Genomic DNA, 25562 nt, shown 5'->3' with positions numbered 1-25562 from the left:
CCTTAGCAAAAATCCCCGTTTATTTCTAATTTGGCTCCCACAAGCTTAATTCAATGGCTCCACTGGAAGAGAATGGAATATTTATTCCCTATGATGCCTCTCCAATACCTCTTATTTCCCCCCATGCCCTAAGCATCACAACCATGTAATACAGCAAACTGAAACAAGGACACAAAGCCACAGGGAAAGAGGGAATCACTAAATAAGCCCCAAGGAAGAAACAGAAGCAAGGTGAAGATGTAAAAGAAATGATTAAGGTAAGTCGATAAAGGTGATAAGTGGGAAAACAAAGGGCTCAGCCTGGGGAGAAAGGCTACAGGATTAACACCATTAATAGCACCATGAGGGAAACTTGTGCCAGAAGCAGGAAAAGCAAATATTACACACTATTTCAACGTGATCTGCTCGGGTCAGCAGGTCCCAGTGAAGTTTACTTTATGGTACTTAAGAACTGGCTCCAAGCCCAAGGTCTCGGTAATGATTATCTCCAAGGACGGACAAGGACCTCAAGAAGGACAAACACAGCACCTGTGCCAAATAAAAAGGGTGGTGGGAACTGCAAAATCCTCTGGATATCCAGAGTAGCATAAGAACAAGCCACGTACTTTTTAATGGCCAAGAGATAATGAGAACAGCTGTTGCAGATGTGTGCAGAACAGGCTGTACTGAACATGTGAATGTCCTTCTTCAACAGAATAACTGCGCTGCGGTGAAACATTAACAGGTGAAACGTGTGGAGGACCTTGTCCTGTGCGCTGTTTCCACCAGCAAAAGAAGAAAATGTGGGGTAGAAGAAATTGCAGGAAGAAAACACACAACTGGTTGGCCATAAAAGCAGAGTATCTATCAGCAACCGGCTGTTTAATAGAAGGAAAAAGCAGCTTGTAGAAATACAGTGTCTTCCCTGGGTCTAGTTCAGTGTTTTCACTGAAAAACTAACGATGAAATTGGGAGATACCGACCTTGGAGAGACAGAAAGGACTGCGGGAGATGTGATCGGAATCCAAAGTGGGAGAAACAGCTTAAAATGCCCATTTGGTGGGAAGAAATCATGAAATAAATCAAAGCAAAGAAGGAAACAAGGGGTATGGCAGAAGCAGAGTCATAAAGGCTCTGGGGTTTGTGGGGGTGACCTCTCCAAAGTGAGGATGCTCTCACAGAAAAGGAAATGAATGTCTTAATTAGACACTGGCAAGTTCTCTCTGCTACCACTAGCACACCTGACCTTTCAATAGGATGGAAAAGCACATTAAAAAAACTCCTGAGAAGACTGTCACATACAATAATTTAGGACGATGTATAAGAAAGAGACTTGTCTGACTAACGGGGTAAAGAGAAAGTTGTGCTAAGAAACCTTCAGGTATAAATGACATTATCAGCATCTGCCAACACGTCCCTCCCAAGAACACTCTGCTGCTCCTGACTCTAAAAAGCAAATGTGACACCACCACGACGGCACGAAGCGCTTTGGGAAGGGCCAGAGAGCCCAAGAAAACAGAAACAAATGCACATGGATTTATTGGTGGTAACAATTCCAGCTAAATTAAATAGCCAAGGGCTTCGGTAGCATCCCGTGGAGAAGCAAAATGCCATCTAGTGGAGATCAAATGGAGATGGAAAGGGCAGGTAAGCAGCTGTCTCCAAGAAAGATGATATGGTAGACAACTCCTTCGAAAGCAACATTAAATAAGCAGCAACAACAAATGCAGGTAGGCAGGGGAACTATTAATTTTAGGACTTCCACTGGTGGCTTTGATGTGAATCAGTTGATGCCACCAGCCTGGTGTCCCATCTGCCCCCTCTAATGTCAAACTTTCTTGTGTCATAGTCTCCCCAAATCTATTCTTTGTGTTCAATACATCAAAAGATCACCTGTTCCATTGTTGCTTCGTGAAGTTCATTCAGATTCAAAGTATAGATACCTTCTTCAGTGCCAAAGATAATGTACTGGTCTAAAAACGTAAGAGGAATTGGATTATTTCACAAGCCCATTACCACCTGGGCAACAGGCGGGTTCAAAATACAAACCGAACAGAACTTCACCTTTAGTATCGGGATGTATCCACGATGTCGCACAATTAATCTTCAAAGGACAACCGTCAAAGACTTTGGAAAAACACGCTCCCATCTGAAAAACACCACAACGAAACCTGAAACAAGCTTGCAGCAGAAAGCATTCATCTTCTGTACACTTGATATTTGTATCTCCCCCAAAAGCTACAACGCGGCCCCGCAAACCTTTTCATAGACTTCATGCACATTAAGAAATGCAAGGAGAGATTGAAATGATATAATTTTGAGTACCTACTGCATAGGAAAAATATTGAGTGGTTATATAAATGGTACATGAAGGGAAAACAGGCAGAAATGTTGAAGAAATAAGAGCCTCTCCCCTTTCTCTTTATAAAGCAGAGATCACAGCCCACAGAGGCAGCGAGGTGCTGACAGCCACTGAATGCTGAAAGGAAGTTTTTAAGCTAAGGAAACAAATATTGTGCATTCAGTACATGAAAAGCGGCTCCGAGATGCACAAAATCAGCCCAGCTGAGCTGGTGGTTTATCCTGACACCAGACAGATGCCATGACAGGTCTCCAATAACTCCTACTGCAAAAGAGATTCCTTACCAGCACCTTGGGTGTTGGTGGTAAACCATTGATGGCCGGCTTCTGCGGGAAGAAAAAAAGACCATTAAATCCCTCCCACGCACCGATATAAAACTAGTCAGTCAACGTGACAGTGAAATCACACTGAGAGTCACAATACTTGCAGGAAAGTCTCTTTTCTCTTTTTTACGTGGCAGCTGAGGGATTTGTCCAGAGCCTTCTGCGTTTTCCTCGATGAGTTTCAGCACGCCGTCCCCATTCCCTGCAAAGCAGCACGGACACATTTTGGAGCTCGCTTGACACAGTGAAATAGAAAATATATTGTTGGCCTATTCTCTATTGTCTGCAGCGAGAGAGGAGCGAGCTCTGAAGCTTCTGTGCACACATCTTAGGAGGTTGAACCCCCTCAACGACCGCTGGCCACATTTCTTCATGCTGAGCTACACAGGTTTAATCAAGGTTTTCTGCTATCCAACCAGTCCCTGGACCAAAATCAACTGAGAAAAACCTGTGGCAAGGTCCACGTGGATGATCCTCCCCACACATTTTGGTTTTATTCTATTCCTGCAGCACAGGAATGGTGTTAATTGGCCAGGGGTGCTTGTTTGGGGAGGGTTTCCACCATGGATCGTGGCTCATGCGCAGAAAGGAAAACTGCACCTTGCGATCGGCTTGTATTAAATTATCTACCGAAATTAGCTGATTCTAGACCTGATTTCCTTTCGCAGGCCGCAGTCGGTTTTAGGAAATGTAACCTATTTACCTAAGTCGCTGTATCGAGCTGTGAGCAGCCCAGGGCTGCTGATGCTGCTGGTCATTCCGCTGGGGGGGGAATCGGGCTGGGGGCCGCAAACCGGGATGCTCTGTCTCCTGTGGGCCGGGGGGGCTCTGCTCTGCGGGTCCGGAAAATGCTTTATTGTCTGACATTTCTCATCGTCTGGGAGGTTTTCCTCGGGATAACTGTTTATTCTCGGCTGCAACAAACCAAAGAGGTGAAGATTACACGGGAAACGGCACCTGGAAGCGTAAACGTCCAAGTTGCTTTGTCTAGGGCAGCCTGAAAGTCCCCGAAGGTCAAGACTGAATATGAAGCTGCATGAAGTCTGGTAGCAAATAGTATTTAACAGAATATCTAAGCCACCGAGAGCAGCAGACAGAAGCGCTATGGAGGCTCCACAAGTGCGGTTTGCTGCCTGAAACCCTTAAAAACCAGAATTTCTTACCTTCGGGGGTAGCGGAGGTGGCCCTGCTCGCTTTAGTGTTGATCTGTAATGAAAAGGTGCAGGAGTCGTCTTAGTTAAACCCACAACAGAAAGAGAATGACTTGAAAATACAGACAATAAATAAGACAAGCTAGGCGCAGAGAAAAGAGGGATCACAGCTTCACGCAAACAGGGTTAAACTACGAGTCCAAGAGCGGGGCCAAAGCACGTTAATCTTGTTAGAAGTGTTCGTTTTTGACAAGCTCACGTTGTTTCTTTCATAGATGCCAAAGTTATAGAGCATTCTGTGCTGAAGGGTATTTGAAATTAGCGCATAAATATACATTCAGGGACTAGCTCTCCCTTCCACTGCTTAAATTTTACTATTGGGCTTGGTTTGTATAGAAAATTCTTCCTGACAGTGAAAATGCCACATTTCCGGATCGGCCGGTCACAGAACAATGTCCTTTATTATTTATTTGAAAGCAAGGTGATTGCTCATCCTCTCACATCCACCCCAACTGCAGCCGAACTCCGGGAACAACCAATGCAGAGGTTCCCACCGCCCGGTGCCGTTTGCGGCTTTCGCTGCGGATCGGGCAATATTTGGGCACCGGAGGAGCTGCGGGAACATCTGGACACCCCATCACTGCTGGGCCTGGCTCAGGATTGATGCATTAATCAACATAAAACCTGCTTTAAAGTTTTAGGCACTTTAAGACAAGCTCAGGAAGGGGAGAGGGGGAAGAAAGCGTCGCTTTGCAGACATTCTCCTGACAATGGACAAACAGCCAAGCGTGTGTTAGACCTCGGAGCCCCTCACTTATTCACAAAGGCAAAGCTGCCGGCGGCGTTTTGAGGGAAGAGGTTTAGCCAGAATGCGGCCGGCTCTAGCGAGAGCAAACAACAGGGTGCACAGGGGGGTCCACTCACTCTTCAACATCTTCGCTCCCATCGCCAAATTTTGTTAGCAGGCCCCTAGGTAAAATGTTTATAGAATTAAGAGCGACGTGTGCAACTGAACCGATAGGTGATGTAATTCGGTTTCGTAACAAGCATCTCCCAGCCCTTTTTAAAAGTGTTTCTCTCTTTCATTGAATTAAGCCCCTTTTCATTTAGTCCTTTCCTTCCCTCAGCCCCCGATAACCACTGAAGCTCTGCCATACCACACGCCATCAACTCGGCTTTATTTTCCTACCTGGTATTTGAAATATTGTTGAAATGCCTAAAACCCACCTAACTTAAAAAAAAGGAAAGCAGAGGAAATTACTGGGATACAAATGCAGAAAAGCCTTTACAAAGAGAAGTTTCCTCCTTCGGGCTAAAGACAGCGACTGCTTCCATAGCGGTGGGAATTCTGGTTTCAAAGCTGCCCCAGGGTCAAGAAAGAAAATGTGACAAGAGGATCAAAGCAACACTGAAAACATCATTCCGAAACAAACACAACCTGAGAGTAGTTTGTAAAATGGTGATTTGCAAGCTCCATCTTTAAAAGACAAACCCCAGACTGCGATAAATCTTATAAACATCTAAACCCATTAAGATTCATTGCTCAGCCTGCTGCGGTGATGCTGTGAAGGCTCAGCTGCTGCACTGAGCAACTGGGAGGTGAAGAGGAACGACCACGGGGGTAACGAACAGGAAAATACAAGTATATTATAGAAAAACTAACCCAACCAAGTTTGGATTAATGTAAAATATCCCTGCAAGTTACTTCTGAAGGAGAAGAGGCACAGAGTTGCCACCAGGAATTACTAAAACACCTCTAAAAGTCCAACCATCAACACAAACCGCCTCCATAATGCTGAAAATGTGCAAATGCATAACATTTTATAACTGTGTAAAGCTTCAAAATGCTAAAATAAGGATGAGAAACAACGAGAAATCGGTTCAATCATCTGGTGTCGCCCTTTCCAGTGTCCTGAGTTGATTGTATCAATCACCGTTCACTCTGATAGAGCAAAGACCCTTCTGTGCCTCCCGGGATCACCAGAATTGCTGGGCCAGGGCAATTATGTGTTTCCTGTTTATCTTTTTAAACTGGAAGTGGTTTCCAAGCAAGCAGCACAGATTCACCATCCACAGACGTTAGTCCTGTCCTCCTTTCAGTACTAAATCTCTATCTAGTGATTTATAGCCCTAACAAGGTTTGCGACGGCCACGTTCGCGCTGCTTTTAACACAGTCCGGTCCAACTCATCTTAATATCGCTGCAGGAACAGGATGGGATCAATAAGTCGCTTTGCCGGGAGGAGTTTCCCTCCCTCGCGGGTTCCAGCTGCTGCAGAAACGCCAGCACGGAGCTTTCAATCACACAAACCAAGCCAGGGAGGAAGGAAAACAGTCGCTGTCGTTACTGGACCCCAAACTCCTGCTACAGTGAGAGTGGGAACAGAAAATAGGTTGAATTTTTTAAAAAGACCTAAAGATTGGCAACCTCCAGCTTTGCAGGGGCCGTGGTGTCAGCTGACGGCTTATGCAAGACTTTATCTGCAAAAAAGCCAAAGAAATTCACCGTCTGCTCCTCAGTTCCAAACAAAGATGGAAAACAGGCTCTTCTGGCCAAGCAATTATTTCAACCAAAACAGAGTATCTCCCTACATCTGTGCATCGGTCAGCAGTACCGAACTGCCACACTCTTCACTGCAAATTCAAAGATCGCCTTTAAAAGCAGATTGCAGTATTTTGCAGCAAAAGGAGGCCACACACCTAATAAATTCAGTCCTAACTCGGACGAAGTTGTGCTCCCTTACTTCAGGCCTGCTTCATCCCCTGGAAAATCAGTTACGGCACATTTTAACCTAAAAGCCATCACCCCAACACACGACACAACCGTATTAGAGATCACAGCGCTCAGACACCCGCAGCAGAACCAGCCGTGCTGTTGTGCTGGACTCAGTAAAGCTAAATCTTCAGGTTTGGTTTCTCTTTCCCTTTCTTTCAAGGACCCGGCTCAGGGCTGCGACGCAGCTTTGTCACAGGATGTCACAGTGGTGGTTCAGAAGAAAAGCACAAGGCCAGCGCAGGGTCCTGAGCAAGGCTCCCCACTTCGCTGCAGCAAACTGACTCGAGCTGTGTTATTTCAACATTTACACTTCGCTTTCCCTCCACAACTGGGGAGCTACAGCAAATTTAAACCAAAATCCTGCCTGTGGTTACAAGAGATTCAACCCCTTCCCCAAGAGAACGAGCAAACACTTGCAGGAGCTGGGGCTCTGGAGCTGGAGAAGAGGAGACTGAGGGGGGACTCATTCATGGGGATCAATATGGAAAGGGGGAGTCAGGAGGATGGAGCCAGGCTCTTCTGGGTGACAACCAATGATAGGACAAGGGGTAATGGGTTCAAACTGGAACACAAGCGGTTCCACTTAAATATGAGAAGAAACTTGTTCCTGGTGAGGGTGTCAGAGCCTGGCCCAGGCTGCCCAGGGAGGTTGTGGAGTCTCCTTCTGTGCAGCCATTCAAACCCGCCTGGACACCTTCCTGTGGAACCTCAGCTGGGTGTTCCTGCTCCATGGGGGGATTGCACTGGATGAGCTTTCCAGGGCCCTTCCAACCCCTCACATTCTGGGATTCTGTGAGCGGGTAAAACCTCCTTTATGAATATGAAAGTGGATTAGGGCTTGAGGTTTAATTTTCCATATTAAGTCCCAGAAATAAAAGATGTTTTTAAGCTCTGTGCTCACCTGCTGCTTCCACCGTCAACAAAAGGATTCCAATGCGAAGCAAAGCCGGTGCCAGCTGCCACAACCTGAACAGGCAGAAATGTTCATGTTTTATTCCCTGTCAAACTCCAGCACCTTCCCACAGCACATGAACAGATTCCCAAGCCCCGCGCAATGACCCATACACAGGAAAATAAAACTCCAAAGTAAAATAATGTTTTACAATCTAATTATAAAGCAACTCTTGACAAGCTTGTTTGGGCTCGGATTTAAAAGCAACACCTGGAAATATAGCGCCAGTATTAAGTAAGTGACAGGAAAGCAAAAGTTGTGGTGAGAACTCAAGATTTTCCACTTGTAAGACACTCTGCCAGTAGGAGAACACATTGCAGACACCTCCAGGATTGTTCCTGTCACTGGCCATGGCACTGAGGGGATCCCACCAGTAACACCGGGTACGGATTTAATCAGTCGCATTCAGAACAATGAATTTGTACCTACCTGGTGCAGCACAGCTCTAAAAACCAGGAACAGGATCTTTCTGGAGTGCTGATGTCTCCAAATTAAGATGAACAGCAGCTGCTGCTACTCACAACACTAATTAAAAACCAGAGCCCTTGTGTACACAGACACACATGAATCCCCAAGAACACTAATGAGCTGGTTTGCAGTAAATTGCCGAGGGCTGGACAAACAGCAGCGGTTCAGGGGGCAAAATGGGCTGTCCGAAAACCAGCAACAAATAAACCCCGACGACGGGGAGATCAGGGGCTCAAGGGCAGCATCACATTAATCGGCATATGTTGTTTTTCTTAATCTGAGCGCGGCTCTTCGCACAAAGCATAGAGGGCCATTCATTTTCTGCAAAATGTGGCGATTGTCTGGGGAGCAAGAGTGGTCTCCTCATGACTTTATGCTGCAGAGACATATTACTTAGAGTAGAACCACCAAACAATGAAGACACTATGATTTTAACTAAATGAAGGGAAAAAACCCAAACTCGTCCTTACCATTTCATCCCGAGCTTCTGTTTCTTTCCGCAGAGGGGGCTCAAACTGCAGCTTGTCGACTGAAAAACATCCCATTTCCAACTTTAATACACACAATTTTATATAGTGCCCTTTTTTAGTGAAGTACACCTTGCAATATATCTAAATATTATGTACAAAACATTGCCTATAAAACTTGACTGCCACGTAAATATCGGTGCTGGTATTGAAATGCTTAAACTTGCAAACGTGAAACCCACAAGAAACGGACCAAAAGGAAATAGCAAGTCATCATATGAAAGTTCATTAAAACGTAACTCGCAACCACGTTACTCTTCATGCGTGTGAAAACAAAGGAAGTGGCTTTTTACCAGCAAGCTGCCTAAAAATGTGATGTACGTGACACAGAGGAGCCCAGAGCATTTACACTGCAAAAGGCGTTCGTCTAAATATGGAGAAAGACTCTTTCTACCCTCAAAATTTCAACTTTGGCCCAATTGAGTTGGGTATTATTTTAAAATGAAAGGTTATGTTAAAATAATATTCATTACGTTATCACGCACCCCCGTCAGCTTTCGCAATCACAAGCTGCTCCATCGGGGTCAAGAAAAGGTTTCGCTTTTGAACTTGAAACAACGTGCAGACAAACACAAAAAGCTACGTCTTTTCTATATTTTCTCATGACACCCTGTGTAAAGATGCCCTCCTAATCATCAGCTCTTAATTCTGATGTTTGCAGGTTATTAGTGTTTTAAGTAAGGTCTGAGAGAGCTGAAGGGCCGTGCTGGTCGTGCAAGGTTTCCACACAAACATTAAGACGCAGCGACGAGTTGGAATGAAACAGCGGGAAAATACGCGAGTTTTAATTCTGGTTTTGGGAAAAAGATATTATGTGATGGGCTGTTTCTTCTGGTTTTGGTTCTCAGATGTCCCAGCGGCAGAAGAGACTTCCCAGGGTACACAACGAAAGAACAACGGTGACGTCCTCCATGGGTAGAAGGAAACCACCACTGCAAAATGGGCAAACACAGGGGGAACTTACAGTTGATCTCCGACGCCGTCCTCTCTGCGCGAACGTTCCTGTTGGTAGAACGGATCGTATGGCGGATAACGGGGTGAGGCTGCAAGGAGAAACGACAACGCTGAGAAAAGCGGCGTTTCTGTTGGATCTCAAGCAATAATCGACCCTTTGCCCTTGTGGTGACTCAAAACGCAGCTCTAAATGTTGGAGTCGTGCCCCTGTCGAGCTGCAGTTCCCAAAGCAAAGCGCAGTATTCAAACAGCAATTTCACCTAAAGGCACAAAATTAAAGGTGTTCTCACCTCAAAATCGTCATCGTCAACCTCACTGTAGTGCGTGTGGTTGTCAGGATTATTCACTTTGTCCAACAGCTCGACTGCTAAAGATCTTGAAAGACCAGGCTGCCCTACAAAGCTATGCTAGAACCATGAAAAAGAACAAGTTATAATAGAAACTGATACGTAACTTTCATTAATAAACATCAATATATTGAACTTTGCCTGCTTTTTGGGTATTTCTTTGTGACTCAACTTTCTAATTTCACCACCCATGTTGTAAGATCAGAGAAAGAAAATGGTTCCAGTTTGGTTTCTTATTGATCTGCGCATCACTTGGCACTAAAAGAACTTTATAGACTTAACTAAATGTCCGAATCACTTACAGAGAGGAGTCTGTCTGCTGTCGGTCTCTTCTTCGGATTCTTTGTAAGCGCTATTTTGACAAAGTTATGGAATGTTGATGACCTTAAAGAAAAATGAGCGTTTATGTTTCATTTTTCAAGAAGATATTTTTAAGTTTACCGCAGTTACTCATCAAATCACCAAAAGGTCTGTAAATCAGAATGTTATCCAGGTACTTCATTAGCTCAGGTTTGAATAATTACACGACTAAGTTAACAAAACAGGGGATAAAACGTTTGATTCATGGGACTTGCATGAAGAAGTTTTGGTACAGAAAATAAAGCAAACATGTATTTCAACCTATTTCAACACCTATTTCAACTTTTACCATTCTCAATCGTTATGGAATTCAGTATCAGAAGTAAAAATTGTGAATGATGTACGCAGCAAACACTTAAAATCTAGACAAACCTGCTGATTTCACTGTTCTGGGCCACAGGTAGGAAAAGAAAATACAAAGTTCTAGGCAAAGACCCAACTTTTGGAAATGCTTTGTTGCTCTTTGCACAACAACTTAGGTGATTGTGTCACTTCAACTCTTTTAAATCTGAATTATGCCTTGATGTTATAACTAGACCTCCATCTTTTTCAAGCATTTTTCTTGTGATTGCATTTGTGCATCGGGGCTCTCCGGGGTCAGCATTAGCCCAGGTCTGCTTGGTTTTCAATCAGGTTACAACACCCAGCTCCTCTTCTCATCTTCGCATCTGAGGCGGCGGCATCGGAGAAGTGAAGCGCATTGAGGTTTCAATAGAGGAAACACGCACTTAAAAATGTCTTCTCCTTCCCTCTGCCCAGCCAAACACCTCAAGGGAAACAGATTGTACAGCAGCATCACCGGCAAAATAAATCCTGCATGCCAGCGTTGTTTTGAGTCTCATAAATCAAATGTTAAACCCGCACGGTACAAAATCCCGCGGGCAGTAGGAAGGGATCACAGGTTAAAGAAATTATTGCTGAAGACAAGCTGGCAGAGGCACATTCCTCATGAAGGGATTAAGCAATTACCTGTCCCATTGACAGTGGTAAATGCCCTATGAGAGGAATTAGGGGGAAAGGATAAAAAGAATTTCTCTTCTTAGAGCACACAAAGAAAACCCCATTAGGGAGATTTCCCTCTGGATCACCGGCCGTGACTCATTTCTTAGCACACAGGTAGGACTGTCCTGTCCCATCCTGCTGGTTTTCTGCTGTGTCACAAAATGTTTGCTGATGGACCTTAACCCTCTTTCCTTTGCTTTCAGACACTTATGAAAACCAACTAATTGTTTATCAGTGACATTTCCTATCGGTGCAATCACCTCTCAAGTTCCTGAGTTTAAAACTAACAGGTTCTTTTTCACTACCTCCCTTCTTCAATAACGACAAACGGGTTTTTCACATTATCTCCAAAACACTGAACAAAGGGAAGAGTTTAACCTACCATTTTGCTTTTTCCTTTAACTTTGGCGGTTGAAAATTACTTTTTGACATTAAAAACAAAGCCCTAAAGAGAAAGGAAGAATAATGTTATTGTATGGTAAAAAAATAATTCTAATATCTAAACGCTTTAAATTAATACTTCACGGTAAGAATCGTACTGGTGAAACTGGATTATAGTCTGTACTGTGTTAGAGGACAGACATGGTAGAGCTGTTGCTTTCTTATCTTTCAATAAAATCTTCGTATCACCACGTGTAATCCTGTTAAACATCAAGCTACAGCTCCTCTAGTGATTTACTGCACCTGCTCTTCACCACATTGTTGACACTACAAAGGTGGGGTTTTTTTAATTAAGATTTTTCAGTGATAATTTCCACTCTAATTTTAAGTCTGTAGCTTCAGCCTGATGCTTTACAAACAGACACAGCTCACGCAGAAAATAGATGTTTGAAAGGCAGCCCAGTGTGAGTTTCTGGGTGTATGGAGATGGTTAAACCGCGACTGGAGCGGATCCTGAAGCCAGCAAACCTCATGGGGTGAAGATCAAACATGGGCGGCTGAAGCTCGGCGAGTTCAATCGCTGTGATGCCGACGGCCCAGATATCGCAGAGCTGGTTGTATCCGCCGTTCTTCTCCACCGCTGCCACTTCTGGGGCCATCCTTCAAAACAAAAGGCGTCATTCAGTGAGGGCACCAGCCACACGGGAGACTCAAAGCCCCTCACATAACCCTAGAGCGTAAATCAGGGAAAAGCCTGATGTCCCCTCCCTGGAGAAGCAGCCAGAGGTGACGCGTTTTGACCGAGGTCACAGCTGGGAATAGAATCGGTCTCATGATTCCTGGTGAAATGCTTTAATGACCAGATAATCTTCCTGCCCTCAGTGCTCCTTCTCCAGCAGGATAAAGAGGGCAGCGAACAATTAACAGCCATTGTCTGGATTAATCCGTATGGACGCGTTCAATCTATACCCAGAATAGCGCCCGAGGCGCCTCAACTGCATCCCAGTAATGCCAGAAACCAACAGCAGTTACATCTGCATATATAATCCAGCTCGAGATCTACAGAGATATATTTGCATATTAAATGCTGCCTTGTACAGGCGTTAATCAGTAGAGATGATTAAAAGAGAGTTTAAAATCTGTTTTTCTTCACAATTCTTTCTGCACAGAAATCAGAAAGATGTTGTTTAGTTTACTCACTAAAAGTGTAAGAGGCTACTGAGAAACTGAATGACCATTAGGTATCCAGCAAAAGGGGAGAATGCAGGAGGAGTTCTAAGGGAGTTCTGCACTAATAAAACAATAAAATAAAATTAATAAACTTGGGAGAAACAGCAATCCTGCCCCAAGCATCAGGTGACTTGTGCTACAGCGGCAGATCGGCTGCAATCAGCACTTCCCAGACTTCTACCCTATGGGCATTTCCCTTGGAAGAGAGGGAATTTATGCAACTGCTATCTATATCGTATTTAAAACTATGTGTGTGTATATACTCCAGTGTGTGTGTTTTAGAGCTCTTGGCATAAATACAGACTTAGCTTTGCATGCACGCAGAGCAATCGCAGTCGTTTATTACCAGTAAGGGGTACCAATAAATGATTTCCTCTTGGCGATGGTGGCCGTGATTTTTGCTGCGACGCCAAAGTCGGCTGGAAAATGAAATTATCAGAGACTTAGATACCTCATTTTAAGACCTCATTTCTACTCTAGGAAGTATCATGAAAGAACAATCACTATCCTTATCCAAGTTAAAAATTCATTAGGCTTCAACATTTAAAGATTAATAACGAGATCAGCTAATGCCTTCACTGACATCAAATTGAAAAGATCAGTTTCTCTCAGCTTGCTCACGATCCTGCTCCTCTCCTAGTTATCTTTCCATAACACAATACAGCAACCTGACTAAATTTAGTGGATACTCAATTTAATATTTGGGAGGAAAACCAGCATCACGCTTTGGAGACGGTGCTATTTCTGTGTTACTTATGGCAGAACTGCAGGTGAGCGCCTGTTCTCATTGCTGGAGACTGTCTAGGGGACAATCATCTCTTGCTCTCAGAGGTGCAGATAATCAGGTGGTCTTGCAGAGCCAAAAGTCATTAAAGTCCTTCTTATTTTTATTGCATTTGTAGTTTGATAGCTCAAGGATAACTGCGGGCAAATCTAAGTAGCTTAGCAGGCCAAAGGAAGTGAGGGTGGCAGAGCCTGGTCCAGGCTGCCCAGGGAGGTTGTGGAGTCTCCTTCTGTGCAGCCATTCAAACCCGCCTGGACACCTTCCTGTGGAACCTCAGCTGGGTGTTCCTGCTCCATGGGGGATTGCACTGGATGAGCTTTCCAGGTCCCTTCCAACTCCTTACATTCTGGGATTCTATAGAATGTGGATGGGAAGGGGTGATGGTTTTGAACTAGAACGGCAATTCAGGTCAGACACGATGAAGAAATTGTTGGCCCTGAGGGTGGTGAGAGCCTGGCCCAGGTTGGCCAGAGAGGTGGTGGCTGAACCATCCCTGGAGACATCCCAGGCCAGGCTGGACGGGGCTCTGAGCAACCTGAGCTGGTGAAGATGTCCCTGCTCATGGCAGGGGTGGCACTGGGGGAGGTGGGAAGGTCCCTTCAACCCAAACCCTCCTGTGATTCTTTGATTCTATGCTGTATCACGCAGTGGATCCTCGCAGGCTCCAAGGAAGATCTGACATTCTGGCTGGGAACAAACTCCTTGATATCCAGGTAACCCCAAACCTGGCAGATTCCAGGGAAACCTGCGAGGCTTCAAGGCTTAGTTGTTGAAAAAAGACATTGTAGCTTCATGTCAGAATGGAAAACTTCTCATCTCGTACATGTGCAAGCCCATGGATGTGCTCTTTCTACTGTCAACTATTGCCCTAAATAAGAATAAAACATCCTACAGTGCAACAGCAAAAGGTTCATGCCCCAGAAAGCAACATCTAATGAAGCTGCACTGATAGAGCAGATCTGCTGGATTATACTTTATTATTCATAGCAAGCTTGACCTTTGCTTGTACATGTGCTGCTCAATACAAAACAAAGCCTTTCAAAAGCTGAATATTCGTATGGGAAGCAACTGGGAATCTAGATTGTGTCTATTTTTTTGTCTTAATAAAAGACAATTTGCTAAATCAAAGTATCCCAGCTGGTTCTGTAGCTTTTGATTGATCAAATTAAATTGTTCCCATTTGTTTTCTGTCTTCTTATTAAATTCAGGCAGCTTACCTAATTTGACATCTCCGTGGTCTGTTAGTAGAATATTTGCACCCTAAAACGTAATAAATAGAAAGTTAAAATGCTTCATCAGGAATGTTCTTCCACACTAGGAAGTTTAAGGTAAGTTTCTCAAAGTTCTAAGTTACCTTTATATCTCTATGCATTTTGCCTTTCATATGCAAGTAAGCGAGACCCTGGAAATAAGAAAGACAACACTTCATTTTGCCATTTGTTAACAAACTGCAAAGCCAGTCCCATTCAATCAATTTACATTATTTGCTGTATTTTATTTGAAATCGGAGACGTTTGAGATTTGCATAGAAGAGGAATGTTGGATTCTGCTCCTCATCTCTCCCACCTTCAGTCAATATTTACAAAGACTTGCTTAAACCAGCCCTGGTGTAACATTTTACACGGATATATGTGTATTTTCCAAACAAACCTCAAGATACATCACCTTTTCCCTTTACTAAAATTAGCTATATATTTTCAAAGCCCTGAAGCTTTCCGCAAGCATGTGTTTAGCCACATAATTATTCATAGATACACAGCAGGAAAAGTTCCTTTAAGAAACAAGCTGCCTGCATCACCTTATCTTGTATTTCTAGTTATTAGCAATCACAATATGAAAGGGAACTTCAGTCACCTGGTTGTACTATTTTTCCTTATGAATTATTAGAATTTCCTGCCACAGATCAAGCAGGCAGTTTAAAACGTGCCTTTTTTCACCCCTCTATTACTGTCCTGGTTTTGTTAAAACAAGTTTCTCTTTTAGTGAATGTGTCTGTCAGCTAAAGCTTCATATCAGCTGCATTTTCCCGAAATCCAGATCCATGTTTTGGTGAACATAGTAATGGAATGTGAAGTTATTGATAAGCATGGATGGACATCTCGCCAGAGGGGCAACGAGAAACAGGTGACCAAAAACTGACCAACTGTGTATAACATCCCATTCATGTGATACTTCATATAAAAGTAGGAGATCACGAGGATCTCATCCCTCTTCCTTACAGCGACATTAGCAGAGGACCTTGCGAGTCGTCCCTGCGAACTGAGGCCAGTGACAGACTGAATCCAGCTCCGGTTGGCTGTAAAGTCCAGTCCAGGACTTCAGGTACCGGCTCTGCAGTTGCTGAGACTTTCAAGATTGGTTTTGTATATTTTGTATTATTTTCTCTATTTTATCAGTAGCATTAGTAAAACATTTTTAATTTTTCCAGCTCTTTTCTCTCTGTCCTTCTTTCCCTCCCAATCGCTTGTGCTGAATGGGAAGGGAGGTTAACAATACATCTGCCAGGGTTTTATTGTCACCCCGCAATCTAAACCCTCGACAATTACCCAGCTACTTACCCTTGCTTACTATAGCATTAGCCATTTTTTGCAATGAGATTAAATAACTGGCGCTGCAGTGCTTTCTGAGATAACCTGTTTTGTGTACCCGCCGCAGTACAGTACCTGTAGAGTTTCTCTGCACACATACGCAATTTGTAACTCTGACAGAGGGCCCGTTACTGAAAACAAAGATTAAAAAGCGGGTAAGTCTGCAATACACAACACACAAATAACACTGCGGGACAGCCAAAAAGTGGCATCAATTTTACGTGGACCTTATTTCGCAATGGGCTGCAAAGAGGGGTTTGTTTGCCCGTTTTACAGAAAGGCGAGAAGAAATCCTGACCAAGACCTAATGATCATTTTAAAAGTGAGTTCATAGTAATGTAATGTCCTGTGTTCAGAGGAAGGTAAAAAAGACCAAAAAAAGTGACTTCTGCTATTTTTTTAATACTAGAAATGGCAACGTTCTATACTAGGGGCCTATGAGACTTTGTATTGTTTCAAAGTTATATGTACTAACTGGCTGAAAAAGAAAGCAGAAAGAGCTCTGCTATCCCAAAACTCCAAGTCATTATCATTTGAAGGCAGAGCGAGTCCCCAGATCGCTCTTCCAACAACTCCAATAAACCTTTCTACATAATCAACAACTCCAGGTGAAACCTCAGAGGGGAATATAATAATAAAAGAGCGGCCCAGTATTGCACAGGAGCGGGAATAAGAGAAAAAAGAGTCGATAACCTGCTCCTGCACCTGGCATCGTTCAAATAATCAGGTGCAGTGCCCGGCCTGTACCAACCGTTCCCTGTTGTTATTTATATTTCTTCTTTGCACAAAGTTTCCAAACAGTACAAATGGTAAAATAAGTTTCCAAGTACCGTGGTAAATATCCTGGAGGGATCCCCCGCCGCAGTATTCCATGCATATCCACAGCTTCTCGCGGCTGGGAAAAGATAAAACACAGGCATCAGAAGTGGATTGATCTCGATGCGGAATTAATTGTGATTATTTCAATTATTTTCTATTGGTCTTGATCGCTCTGTTAAAAATACACATTCTGATACGTTCTCCTATGGGGAGAGGCTGAGGGAGCTGGGCTTGTTCAGTCTGGAGCAGAGGAGGCTTAGAGCTGAGCTCAGCACTCTCTAGAACGACCTGAAGGGCAGTTCTAGCCAGGGGGGATTGGGCTCTTCTCCCAGGCAGTCAGCAATAGGACAAGGGGGCAGGGGCTTCAACTCTGCCAGGGGAAATTGAGGCTGGAGATGAGAAAGCAATTCTGTGCAGAGAGAGTGGTCAGCATTGGAATGGCTGCCCAGGGAGGTGCTGGACTCACCGGCCCTGGAGGTTTGTAAACTGAGATTGGCCATGGCACTTAGTGCCGTGATCTGGTCAATGGACTGGAGTTGGACCAAGGGTTAGACTGGATGATCACAGCCCATTCTGTGATTCCGTGCTAACTAGCAATTTGACATGTTATTAACGATCTCAATATCAATTCTCACCTAGCAAAATGAAAAATTTTCAACTTCATCAGCCCTAAAAGGTGTTGCTTTAACTCTGACCCCACAACTGCAATAAAGAACACGCAGAAGAAACACCTGAGGTTTATCTGCTCTATTAGATAACACACTAAACTCAGTTTCACTCTTCAATTGAAATTACCTAATGTCTAAAAAAACTCTTTGTGGCTCTGAAAGGCCCACTGAGGATTTAGAAATGTGGCGATTTTATTCGAGTTGAAGTCGATTTGGGCTGCACAGAGCACTTAAAAACGCAGCCCTCCAAGAAATCTGAAGATGAAGCCTCCGAGCAAAAGACCACGCAGGCAATTGGTGATAAATATCCCCGCAGAGCCAATTGATAAATGGCAGAGTTCCACAGAAATGGAAAATATTCCCTATTTCTGTATAAGGTTTAACGTGTGCGCTGGGGGATGCAGCCAGCTGGCACCACCTTGTTTCTGCCTCTCCGTACGCCGCGTGTTACACCGCAATTATGACAAATGTCATTACCAGCGGCTCAGATTCAGTGTTGTGCTCTTACAACTCGCTGGCTACACCTCCGCAGCACACGTTAAATAAAACATCTAAAAGCCATCCTGCTGTAGATAATTAACGAGCTGGTTTGATATTAGAACTATGAAATGTTTAAAATCCACCCCGCGAGTGAGTAGGACTGGATATGTTGTGAGTCTCCAGGGGAAGAATTGCTTTCTGTTCCTAGTGATAAAAATATTCCAGCCTTTTGGCCAGCAGAGAAAACAACGTATTAGTCACTTTTCTCTCTCTTTTTTTAAGCCAACTGGGAACCAAAGGAAATTCAACCTAGAGAAGAACACTGAGGGGATATAATACTAAACCAGACTGAGCATTGGTTTAGGATAGAACGAGCAGAAACGGAGGTTTAAAAAAAAGTGGAGTTTACCTGAGATAGCTCCCAAAATAGGCGACTATGTTGCAATGTTTGCATTCTTTAACCATATATATTTCTTGCTGGATCAATGAGAAGTCATCTCCTGAAAAACAGGAAGCAGCCGCGGTTACATCACACACAAGCAAACGTTCAGAGATCTGAAAGTGGGCGCAGAACTCAGGAAAATAAGCCTGGATAATTGCTGAGACATTCATGAGGATTTTCTAACATGCTCCAGGAGGAGTTATCTGCATACATCATCCTTTCGGTTTTGCATATTTTATTATTTGCACAAAGCATAAATATTTATTGAAGATCAAGAGAGAAGGGTTGGCCCAGCAGCCTGAACGTGATCCATCAGTTCTGACAGGTCAGGAGCACCAAGAGCTTTGGAAAGGGAACAAAGGGATCCCATGGAGGGACCCTCACGATATGAAAGCCCTTAAGGTGCTGAAGCGAGTTGAGAGAAGGGAATGGAGCTGGGGAAGGGGCTGGAGCACAAGTGTGATGGGAGCGGCTGAGGGACCTGGGGGTTCAGCTGGAGAACAGGAGCTGAGGGGAGACCTTCTGATCTCTGAACTGCCTGAAAGGAGCTTGGAGCCAGGGGGGTCGGGCTCTGCTCCCCAGGAACAAGCGCCAGGAGCAGAGGAAACGGCCTCAAGTTGCACCAGGGGAGGTTGAGATTGGATCTGGGAACAATTTCTTCCCCAAAGGGCTGTGGGGCATTGGAACAGGCTGCCCAGGGCAGTGCTGGAGTCACCATCCCTGGAGGGCTGGACAGACGGACATGAGGTTCTCAGGGATGTGATGTAGTCCCTGAGATAGGTTGTGGTTGAACTCGATGATCTTGAGGGGCTTTTCCAACCAAAACAATTCTATGATTCTATGACATGAGGAATCTCCAGCACACCCCACTACAGCACCAGCCCCAGCACAGGGACCCCAGCAACACAAGGGAAGATTTCTTGAAGCTATTTCCAGTCTCCTCTGCCTGACACCAACGGAGATCACACACCATAGGCTCTTTATTAAAAGTATTTCGATAGAGCATATGGCCTGTCCGCCCAGTCAGGCACCGCTGACTCAGAACAGCAGCAGATGCCTCCCCACAAACCGCCTGGGTCTGAGCGCGTTTTTGGATGAGAACGGCTACATAAGCACACTTGCACATCCTAATATTCTTCAGGGAAAAGACAAAAACATCTGAAAAATATATTATAGACAGATCAATAGCCTAGCATGTTGCCGCCACTTTAATTTAAAATGATAAAAGCTGAACATATGAATAAATAAATAAAACTTTATGGATGCAACGAAGCAGAAGTGGAATATCTGAGAGCTCAGCAAAACACCGGTGTGCTGTTATTAAACCCCATTGAGAGGCTTTGCAAAGGGAGAATGTTCCGTGCAGAATCTCAAGCTCAGACATGGCAGATCCGCTGCCCTCCTCTGCGGCAATGACATCGCGATGACATCACAATGGCATCACTGTGACATCACAATGACATCACTGTGACATCATAATGACATCAGCACAGCCTCACCGCCTCCCTCTCAAGAGGGATATCACAAAAATCAGCTTATTAAGCCATCCTAGATGCGTGCCTGCTCTGTGATCGCACACACACATGTATATATATAATTTTAATGTGTTATTACCCTTATTCTTCCTTTGGCATGAATAGAACTGCAACAGCTTTCCAAACTTTAAAGAATTTAGATAAAGGTCCCAGGTTTTGGATAAAAAGCTGCTGCAGACAGCATGGTAACTACCATGTTCCCTCCAGCTCAAAATTGCTCTGGATCTTTACTTTTGTTTTAAATTTCACTAGCAAACTTACCTCCTAATCCCCAAGTTGGCCGAGAAAACACTTAATTAATACGATTTTGACAAGTCCAAGAGGCCTCAAGCACTACTGTAAATTCCCTTTGGATTCTTCGCGTTTATTTAACAAGTAACAGCATAGCTAATATTTTTCATAACCTCTTTAAAAAGAGACGGGTTTATTTGCCATGTTTTATTGCCCTCAGGACCCACAGTGCCGATGTTCCATCCTTTCGGAACCCCCGGCTCTCCAAACACACATTGGTGTGTGGTAGATATTTACTGATATAGCCCCAAAAGCGCCAATCTGATACAACAATTTCCAAATGATCACAACTTGGATGTCTCGATGACTTTTACTTAACAACTACAAAATACAAAGGTAGAAGGGAACGCCCTGGTCCATACGCATCCCTGACTGACTCCAGTACATCCTCAAGGGCTTATCAAAGTTGAATTGTACCAAGAAACACTTCAGCGGGGCAGGAAAATATTAGTGGAAGAGTTTCAAATGTCAAGAGTCTTTTTTAAACCTAAGTAGTGTTCTTCTTAATAATGAAAAAAAAGAGACAACACTATTTCCATACATTTAGCACAGATTTCCCACTGTAACTTGCTTTATAGGTTACCTTTCAGCTACAACTTTGCTTGAATCAATGTCCCGTATAAATGATTACCATGAACAAAGGCTTTTTGAGTTTGGATCGGGTGGATTCATTCCTCCTATTTCTCTGACAAACTTCCCAAGGTTTTTCTCCAACCTTCCTAGCTGTCCATGAGTTTTTTTTGCCAGACATCCAAATACTCTTCTTAACCGGGCACCTTAAACCAAACCACCTTTGCTAATGCCTCTTTAGAACAGCTTAATGCTGTCACATGAAAATCAGGATCGAGAAGCATCCTCGTACCAGCAAAAACTTGCAAACAGCAGCTGAATTGCCCATCCATAGCTCGTCGACTCACAATGGGATATCAGTCCTAGGAACCACGACTGATGGAGGAAAATGGAAGGAAATAGGGTGATTTGAGCTGACAGCAGAACAGGTAAGAACCTTCATGCACATGGGAGATATCAGGGAAGGGAGAAGAAGGGATAATCTGTTCTTCAACTTTATGATAGGACAATTAGCAATGGGTTTCACTGCCTTACCCTACATTCCCTGTACAGACGAAAAGCTTTTCCTACCAGAGTAACATTGCAGCACTGAACCCAAAGACATGGGAAGCTGTGAAATTCCCCACCAGTGAAAATAAAATAGGAAGGAAACACTGAACAAGTATACACCGGAGTGACTCAGGTTGATCCTGTAGTAGAGAGAGACAGATGAACTCTTGATCTGCCATTAATAAACGAAGAATCTACGCAAGAAATGGGGCTACTAACACAAAAAGGCAAGAAAAGAAAAGGTTCTGGGGGAGGAAGACTGAATACAGATAGAAAAGTAGCAAACAGCTGGAAAGAAGGGAATATCCATGAGAAAAGTTTGGCTAAAATATGTAGACAACGATTCTGAAAGATCAGACACAGAGATAGAAGGTGTATAGTCGGTCAAAGACGACAAGAACGAATTCAAAACAAAGGAATTCAGAGTTTCCAGGCAGCTGGAGTATTCATCTTGGCAGGAGATGCTGGAATAGGGCAAGAATTAAATATACTTGGATAGCATGGAAAAAAAAAGACAACAGTAAGACAAAGAATTTGTAGAAAACACTTCATTGAGCAGGAGACGGCAAGATAAAAAGAACTGGATCAAAGGTGACAAGATATCCGCGCAAAGAGATTTTCATCTGTTTTAGTCATCAGAGATTGCTCGACGCTAAATAACGCGGAATTGGAAAAATGTACTTTTTGCCTACTCACATGTTTTCAATTACGGGTTACGCGGCACGACGCGCAAAAACGGCGTTTGGGGAGCCGCTGTGAATCACACGAGCGAGTCGCTGCTACTACCGTGTCACTGCAGCTCCGCGGCGAGACGCCAGCGAGCGGTACGATGGAATATTCTGCGCCCATCGCAGCCCGGGCGGCTCCGTTCTGCTTGTTCTGGAACCCGGCGCGTGGAGCCCCCCCCAGCTGGTTGCTAAGCGAGGTAAGGCTCGGTAAATCCAAAATAAATCCGTGTTTAAACTGGAGATCAAGAAAACTGACAGCCCATTGACACGAGTGAATGATTCCGTTGGCAGACGCAACTTCTCGCCCACGTGGAACTGGCACGTAGGGATGTGTGTGTTGGATCCACACACCCCACTCTGCAGCATGGGAAGGCTCTGATGGTTCTAATGCCCATCACACAATGCGATTAAGTCTTCCGAGCATGTCTGACCTTGACAGCTTTTGAGCAAGTTTACTCGCGGTCACATTTTCACGTGCTCCACTGACTGCTCTGAGCGGTCCCATCCTGCAGAAAGACCCAAGGCCACTTCTCACAGCTCCCGGGGCAGCTGTGAATCACTTTATTCCTCAGAAGGTTCCTCGGGGAAGAAATTCATAGTTACTGCTTTAAAAGGGTTCATTCTGCATTACTTCAGTGCTGCGTCGCAGGGCTGACGCCGTGCGGGAGCAGAGGGAGGGACGGACGGGGCTCGCACGCAACCAGGAGGAGAGAAGTGACGGCATCGGGAGACGCGCGCGGTGTCACCGGAGGGTGGGACAGCAGCGCTCAGTGAGAGGGCAGATGCTGGAGGTGCCAGCCAGCCTGTCAGCGCCCCTGCCCTCGGCGCCAGGTCCTCGCGGGCCCCGACACGCCGGCAGGACACGTCAGGCCGCCCCGGGAGACGTGACCCGGACCTGCCCGGCCTTGCTGGGGAGTTTGGCTGCGGATACTTTGCAGACATGGGATTTTTAACGCCATAATTAATAGTTGTTATTTAGAAGCGAGATGCTGTTTAGCAATAGGGCTGGGCGGATGCTGCCGTACGGGATGCTGAAGGACAAAGAGCAGGGTCACGCCGTCGCTGAGGAGCCCAGGCGCTCTCGTTGTATCTGCACAACCCATCTCCCGAGTTGTTAGAAGCAAGCAGGACTATTCTTCAAATGATTTTCTGTTTCAACAACCCAAGTTCCCAAACAAGGACAGAAAGCCCCATGGGAGCAACAGTTTTGCAGAAACCACTTGGCCTAATGTACAAACTCCACAGCTGAGCCATATCCACAGGTCAGCGGCTCCTCTGCGTTGATTCCAGACATCCCCACGCTCCCCATTCTCAATCCCTCCCCGAACCACCTTCCTGAGCCTCCTGAGGGTTCAGTCTGCACTGATGAAAGGGATGGTTTGTCCAAAACACAGGTTTTTGCTTAGATTGGAGTTTTGCGGCCAGTCCTTCCCCTCTATCCTCATTACATTTAACTCCTGAGACATTTTCCAATCCCCATGTAGATAGCTTGACATGCAACACAACTGAACAACAGCCCCAAATATTTTTGGGGAGCTGGAGAGATGGCTGTAGCACCTCATCCCGCAGCTCCGGCACACACAAAACTCCTGCTTTCTCCACCACCACAATCTGCGTTGCTCTTTACCAACCATTTTGAAAACCGAGAACAATCTTTCAAAGCTTCCCACCTTTAAGAAGGGGAAATTTAAACCGTGCTCAAGCGCCCGAGCTGTTTTATCCATACCTCTTGTCTCAGGATTGAAGGAAACCTGCAGTCGGACAGAAAGAATTCACATTCCCCAAACTCGATGCTCGGAAACTTGACTCCAAGCAGGAAACAGCTCTTTGGAAACAATGATGTTTCCACCAGAAAATTTCACTGCCAGGCATTTAGCTGCCAACTTCTAACCACCGATGGTCCTGATTATCTCGCCACTGATACTATATTATAAAATATTACGCATGGCGACACGCTGGCACAGCAGCACGGGCTCTGCGTGAGCAGCACACAAGTGTCCGCGGTGACCGGTCTAACACCAGATACTATTTCTTCGTGTGTGTTCTCTCCTCTGCTTGGATCCTATTTATGAGCAGCTATGTCAACGTATAATCTATATTTCTATTCCTTAACACTTTCACCTCTTTTCCTTATCTACTGATTGTTCAACATCGCATCCTTTCATGATCCCATCCTTACTCTCCCTTCTTGTTGCCATCTCGCTATCGCTATTTGTTTTCATGTATTTTGCCAAACGGCTTCCTAACTCACCCCTTCACAACCTTCACCCCACATGCTCCACTCTGTGTTACCTTCCAGCTTCTTTCCTACTCATAAACCACCATTGCCCCTGCCACAACTCCTTCTTCATCCAAGAAACTCTGTTGGAAGCGAGAGCTTACACTACATGGAAACACGCACATTTCTGAAAGAACAACAGCAGATCAGAAATGCATCAGAAGCATGCAAAGTAAAATCAGATCAGGCATCAAGATGTTAAATATCATTAAACTGCTGGGCACTCCACATCCTCTCCCAGGTATCAAGAAGTTCTTTTCATACTTCTTCAACTCCAGGTGCTCTTCATCCCCCATAGGCTTAGTTTAAACAAGCCTCAGGTTTGTTCTTCTCCATAGCTCATAGCATCCCTGGGGAATTTATTATACAGAGAATGAGGCTGCATTGCCAAAATACTCTTGTTCGGTGCCCAAAATGCCCCGGACTGACAGTGCAGCTCCATGGTGACCCAGCCCCAGGGCCGTATTCCTACAGGGAATATCAACCACGGGACACGAAACAAACACAACGAACCAGACCCGGCTTTGCGTGCACTGAGCACAGCTCCGCACACCTTTGCACGGCTATGTTCGCTTGTACAAAATCCCACCTCGGGTTTAAGATCCAATCTGAAACAGGTAACTGGCTCCTTCTGGCCTTTATGGGGATGTCCCGTGGAAAAGACAAACACTGCGCCAAATGAAAACCAGCAAAGAGATTCTTCTGTAACACCGCAAAATTTACAGATCGCTGCCAGCCCTCAAAGCGCCTAAGGGCTCTGACGGCACTGGTCATTATTTAAAACGGACATTAGTATCATTTACTTTCTTTTTTAAATTATATTCACCCCAGGAGAAAGTTTTGTGGCAGAAAACGTCACTGGTAGAGTTACCTCTTTGTATTGACTCCCCTCTCGATTCGTCTGCTAAACCCATAGAAGGAAGTGGCCTCAGCGTTTCAGCTGGTTTTGGCTTCTCTGCTGCTGAGTACAGTTGGATTAGTTTCTGAAATAGAGCTGGCTCCCAAATTATTTGAAGCAT

At 44.7% G+C, this 25562-nt stretch overlaps 1 protein-coding gene across 5 annotated transcripts in view; it reads right to left on the bottom strand.

Moving 5' to 3' along the window:
- The window catches only part of MAP4K5 (mitogen-activated protein kinase kinase kinase kinase 5), a 61033-nt gene that overhangs the window by 12456 nt on the left and 23015 nt on the right, over positions 1-25562 (bottom strand). For 2 of the 5 annotated variants that reach the window (XM_065838223.2, XM_071809833.1), the window contains 20 exons: positions 18560-18650; positions 17014-17078; positions 16259-16314; positions 14950-14997; positions 14813-14855; positions 13158-13230; positions 12110-12241; positions 11583-11645; positions 10141-10222; positions 9782-9898; positions 9502-9580; positions 8481-8539; positions 7492-7556; positions 4740-4784; positions 3828-3870; positions 3368-3578; positions 2769-2866; positions 2626-2667; positions 2044-2128; positions 1873-1952 (listed from right to left, as the gene is read on the bottom strand). In XM_065838223.2, the coding sequence (XP_065694295.1) occupies positions 1873-1952; positions 2044-2128; positions 2626-2667; positions 2769-2866; positions 3368-3578; positions 3828-3870; positions 4740-4784; positions 7492-7556; positions 8481-8539; positions 9502-9580; positions 9782-9898; positions 10141-10222; positions 11583-11645; positions 12110-12241; positions 13158-13230; positions 14813-14855; positions 14950-14997; positions 16259-16314; positions 17014-17078; positions 18560-18650 (1577 nt within the window). Of the gene's footprint in view, positions 1-1872; positions 1953-2043; positions 2129-2625; positions 2668-2768; positions 2867-3367; positions 3579-3827; positions 3871-4739; positions 4785-7491; positions 7557-8480; positions 8540-9501; positions 9581-9781; positions 9899-10140; positions 10223-11582; positions 11646-12109; positions 12242-13157; positions 13231-14812; positions 14856-14949; positions 14998-16258; positions 16315-17013; positions 17079-18559; positions 18651-25414; positions 25491-25562 lie in introns of those variants that run through there. The other 3 variants (XM_071809830.1, XM_071809832.1, XM_065838224.2) reach the window with 3 other exon arrangements.

Source organism: Patagioenas fasciata, chromosome 5, assembly GCF_037038585.1.
Source record: "Patagioenas fasciata isolate bPatFas1 chromosome 5, bPatFas1.hap1, whole genome shotgun sequence".
Classification (NCBI taxonomy): domain Eukaryota; kingdom Metazoa; phylum Chordata; class Aves; order Columbiformes; family Columbidae; genus Patagioenas; species Patagioenas fasciata.
The sequence above is the reverse complement of the archived record's forward strand: the minus strand, read 5'-3'. Positions and strand labels throughout refer to the sequence as shown.